The sequence below is a fragment of the Juglans microcarpa x Juglans regia genome, chromosome 8D (assembly GCF_004785595.1).
Source record: "Juglans microcarpa x Juglans regia isolate MS1-56 chromosome 8D, Jm3101_v1.0, whole genome shotgun sequence".
Classification (NCBI taxonomy): Eukaryota; Viridiplantae; Streptophyta; class Magnoliopsida; order Fagales; family Juglandaceae; genus Juglans; species Juglans microcarpa x Juglans regia.
This window is the reverse complement of record NC_054608.1, coordinates 1,709,678-1,714,696: the sequence shown is the minus strand read 5'-3', so window position 1 is coordinate 1,714,696 and position 5,019 is coordinate 1,709,678. Positions and strand designations below refer to the sequence as shown.

General features: G+C 38.4%; 1 protein-coding gene across 1 annotated transcript; it reads left to right on the top strand.

The window, feature by feature from the left end:
- Positions 1-319: 319 nt before the first annotated feature.
- On the top strand, positions 320-1,996 carry LOC121243089 (peroxidase 12-like). Its single transcript, XM_041141150.1, has 3 exons — positions 320-583; positions 871-1,065; positions 1,373-1,996. The coding sequence occupies exons 1-3, from the start codon at positions 320-322 to the stop codon at positions 1,994-1,996; spliced, it is 1,083 nt and encodes a 360-aa protein (XP_040997084.1).
- The last annotated feature ends 3,023 nt before the right edge of the window (positions 1,997-5,019 follow it).

Here is a 5,019-nt window from a genome sequence, read left to right as displayed (position 1 = left end):
GGCCATGGCCTCCTCAAAAAAATTAATCATTATTATTTAAATTCAAATAAAATTTGATAAAAAAATAATATTGATCTAAAAAATTTAAAAATTTCTTAAAATAATATTTATTGAGGTAGATCAAATCAGACGGCAATCAGTGAAAGGGAAAAACATGAAGTACATCATGCTGCATGGGGCAAACTTCCAGAAAATTTTGGAGGATGCAATCTTTATTGGCAGTATTATTTAATAATTGTCTGTAAACTGTGTCATCAAATCTTCATCTGGCTCTATATAAAGCGACCTGTTTTTTTTTTTTTTGCAGAACAAACGTCCCATGAGTTCTACCATGGCTGGGTTTACTTCTTTTCCCTCTCTGCTTTTGATTTCTTCTCTTTTACTGGCTTCCTATGGCGCCGTTTGTGCCTCAAGGGTACAATCCTCCGTCTCTATAGTGGACGGACTCTCATGGACATTCTACAATTCTAGCTGCCCTGAGCTTGAATCCATCGTCAGAACCCACCTCAAGACTGTGTTTGAGGAGGACATTGGCCAAGCCGCAGGCTTACTGCGCCTCCATTTCCATGACTGCTTTGTTCAGGTCACAAAAAGATCTAACATATTAATTTATGTATGTGATACAAAGGGATGGAGTAGTACTCATCAGTTTAATCAATTAAGTGCCCAAAATAGATCAAGAAAGTATAAACCCAGTCCAGTACAATCAACACAACCTCCAAAAAAAGTATAAACAAGTACTAGCTAGGAAACTAATGGTCTAAATTATTGGTTGGGTTCTCAAAATATTTAGGTCTAAACACCACTGCTTTGGAAGTTTGATTGAAATGTCGATCCCTTGGTTAATTATTTGTGTTAATTTCAATGCAGGGATGCGACGGTTCGATCTTGATTGATGGAACAGACAGTGATCCGAGTGAGAAGGATGCGTCTCCGAACCTCACTTTGAGAGCTAAGGCATTTCAGATCATCGAGGACCTCCGAGAGCTCGTCCACAATACGTGCGGAAGGGTTGTCTCCTGTGCAGACATTGTTGCTGTTGCTGCGCGTGATTCTGTTTACTTGGTAACGCTGTACAAGATTCTACAGCCTCTTTACTTTGTTCATGTTGCACTGCATGCATGCTCTCATTTTACAGACATGTCTCTTTGAAATCGACCTCGATCAACACAAATTTTATGTTTTTCTAAACATGATTAGATCAAATCACAATATATATTGCTTGTCATTACGGCAGTGACAACAATTAATATAGTTCCAATGCCTCCTCCGTCTTTATCTAAATTCTCTGCTGCAAAGAAACGGTGAAATTACGTATTTTTAGACTTTTCAGTATGAATTTCCATGCCTTTAATTTCCTCGATTGCTGCAGGCAGGAGGCCCCGAGTACAGTCTGCCATTAGGAAGGAGGGACGGGCTAACCTTTGCTTCACAAGAAACGACGGTGAACAGCCTCCCCTCATCCACAAACAACGCCAGTGAGCTTGTCGCCGGGCTAGCCAACTTTAACCTTAATGCCACAGACCTAGTTGCCCTCTCTGGTGCCCACACCATTGGCATCGGCCACTGCACTTCTCTAACTTCTCGGCTCTACCCAACTCTAGACTCTACCCTGGACGACACTTTCGCCGACGAACTCCTGGAAATCTGTCCCACTGCAGATTCCAACGGCACCACCGTGCTTGATATCAGGACGCCAAATAAATTTGATAACAAGTACTACATTAACCTCGTGAACCGCCAAGGCTTATTCACATCAGACCAAGATCTTTACATGTATAACGTTACAAGTGACATAGTCACTAGCTTTGCTCTCGACGAGGAGCTCTTCTTTGACAAGTTTGTGGATGCCATGATCAAGATGGGGCAGCTGAGCGTGTTGACGGGCGAGGAAGGGGAAATTCGTGCCAATTGCTCGGTGGCGAATTCCGATGGTACTGTAAAATTGACATCTGCGGTAGGAGATCAAAAGGAGGCGGGAGCTTATGCTGTCTAAGTAATTATTGTAAGGTATTTTGGGTGATCAGTACTGTTTCAATGTTTAGCTGTTTAATTCAGACTTTAGAGGAACCGGAGTAGTAGTACGACGTTGCTTGTCTAAATAACTTATAATAACTGGCTGCATGCTTCAGTATCTCGATCGATCTCTATGCATGTAGATCTTTAAGCCAAGTTGCAATGTAAAACAATGAGAACCAGCCGCTTTGAGATTCGTGCAACAAGTAATTGATCATGTTTTATATGTTTCAAGACATGATCAAATATCCCCTGCATGCAAGTCTAAGGCCATACTTTATTTTAACTGTTCTTGATGAGGTAGCAGGCAGAGTACTTTCTACCCTCCTAAAACCTTAGTATGAAAATTTTCCTATAAATAAAGGAAATCCTTAATAATTTATGACTTAATCTTATTATAAATAAACCTCAGGCCTGGTGCTGCTTGTTTTACCTCTCTTGTTTTCATCTCTTCTCTTTTGCTAGCTTCCCATGATGTTTGTGCCTTAAACACAGAGTCCTCTGCCCCTCTGGCAAATGGACTGTCATGGACTTTTCTATGAATCGAGCTGTCCTGAGCTTGAATCCATCATCAGAAACCACCTCAAGAAGGTATTCAAAGAGAACATTGGCCTAGCTGCCGCCTTGCTTAATTCGCCTCCATTTCCACGACTGCTTTGTTCAGGTGAAGAAAATCTCAGGCCTTCTGGCATTTCTAGCTGTCATGGACGTTATTTTGCTTTAGGTTATGACCACTTAGTTATGAACTACGAATTTTCCTGTCTCAATTAAATCAAAGTCCATTTTGTTTTGCTCGGCTAATTGAAATTGATCCACAGTTTTAGCTACTCCCTGAACTTTCCATTAAAATTCTATACTCATTTATGGAACTTTGATGCCCCTTTGTATAGTAAATTTTGTTTAATGATCATTATTACTTATGTTTTTACATATTTAGAAAAAAGATCATATACATTGAGAAACAATATGCGGATATATAGAAAAGGTGATTAGAATATATAATATTTTGCTGCGATATCCGCTTAAATCACCAATTGTCCAAATAACTTAAACCGATAATAAATAGTGAATTTAATAATTTAGAATATAATTTCATATGATAATTTCGTCTATTTTCACCTCTTAACAAAAAAAAAAAAAAAAACAATTGCAGAACTGTATAAAATATTTTCTCTATCTCTCTCTCTCTCATCAGGTCCTTCTTTCTTGTAGAAACTGACCCAGACAAAATGTATATAGGAAAATTCTTCACACCATACACTATACACCATATAAGAATATCTATATATATATATATATATATATATATATTATAGGAAATATCAAATTCATTAATAATAAGAAGATTACAGACATTTATCAAGCCAAACAGCTTGAGAAAGAAAGTCTAAAATACAATCTCACCACATCTCAATGCTCTCAACATTTCAAGTATTACGGGTAAGCCTATGGGCTGCCATATTACCCTCCCTATGGACGTGATTAAAAGAACATTCACTAACATTTCTTAAGATTTTGGATCTCTCTAAATAGTGCTCCAAGAATGGAATCTTCCATATTGTTTTGCTGTAAAGCTTCTGCAAGCATCAAACAATCACTCTCCATTATTAGCTTTGGGATACTCATACTTGCACACAATTGTAGCCCTATGAAAATGGCTAAAAGCTCAATAGCCTCTGGAGCCTTGACTTCATGTTCAACCTTACTTACTGCCATAACTACATTGCCCTTGTCATCTCTTAGAATCACACTTATCCTTGCCTTACGAAGATCACAAAAAGTAGCTCCATCTGTATTAAGCTTCAGCATATCAACTAGAGGTGGTTTCCAAGTGAAATGATGTTTAAGTTGAACTTGTGGTTTCAACTTAACTTCCTTGTGACTACACATAAGAACCAAAACATTTCCTACAACCTATCTTGGACTCAAACAGACCTTCTTATACTCCATCTTATTCTTTCTATACCACAATCCCCAAGCCAAAGTAAGGAATAACGTCAACTTTTCCTTCTATTTCCCCTCAATGATTTTTAAAGCTACATCAAAGACTTCGAGACTTGCATTGCTGTCTAGATCAGGAAAAAATTCTCGCCATAACCCTATAATTTGACTACAGCTGATAAGTGCATGATGGAGTCTTCAACTTGATGAGAGCAGAAATTGGAAATTCACCTCTGATATCACCTGTTTCTTCAACAAATTCTCTTAAGTTGGAAGCCCTTCTTTACAAGCACGCCAAGCAAAGAGTTTTATTTTATTAGGAACTGGCATCTTCCACAAATGCTTCCACAAAACCTGTTATCTGTTAACATTAGAAGATTCTGCTGTGAGGGTCCTCATATGATTTGCGATAAAACTGTAACAGCTTCTAACAGTAAACCTTCCACTTCTTTCATGAGACCAAACCCACTTATTTGCAATGTCACCAGGATATATCATCACTTTCATAATGTCTGTTGCTACATTTGGATTGAAGAGAGATCTAATTTTTCCAATATTCCACCATCTTGTAGATTCATCAATGATAGAAGCCACTGATTCTTCTCTGTTTCCCTCACTAATAAAAACTCATTCCCTCTCCAATGACTTATGACCTAGAAATCACTGATCAAGCCACAATTTAGAAGATTTTCCATCCCCAATCCACCATGTACACCCTGCTTTAAGCCACTTCTTGATTTCCCAAATTTTCCCCCATGTGTAAGAAGGACAAGTACCCAATCCAACTTCTAAGAAATTTGTTTTTGAGAAATACCTTACCTTGAAAAGCATGTGCAGTAATGAACAGTCATTTTGTAAATGTCTCCAACCTTGCTTAGCTAGAAAAGCAATGTTAAAAGTCCTCAGATCTTTGAATCACAGCCTAGAATTTAAAAATCGTCCCGTTCCAGCCGGAATGGCTTGAACTTTCCGTGCCGAAACAGTAACCAGCAATGTGTGATGGGTTGTTCTATTTCGGCTCAAATTCCGGCCATTTCAGCCCATTCCAATCGAATTTCGGTG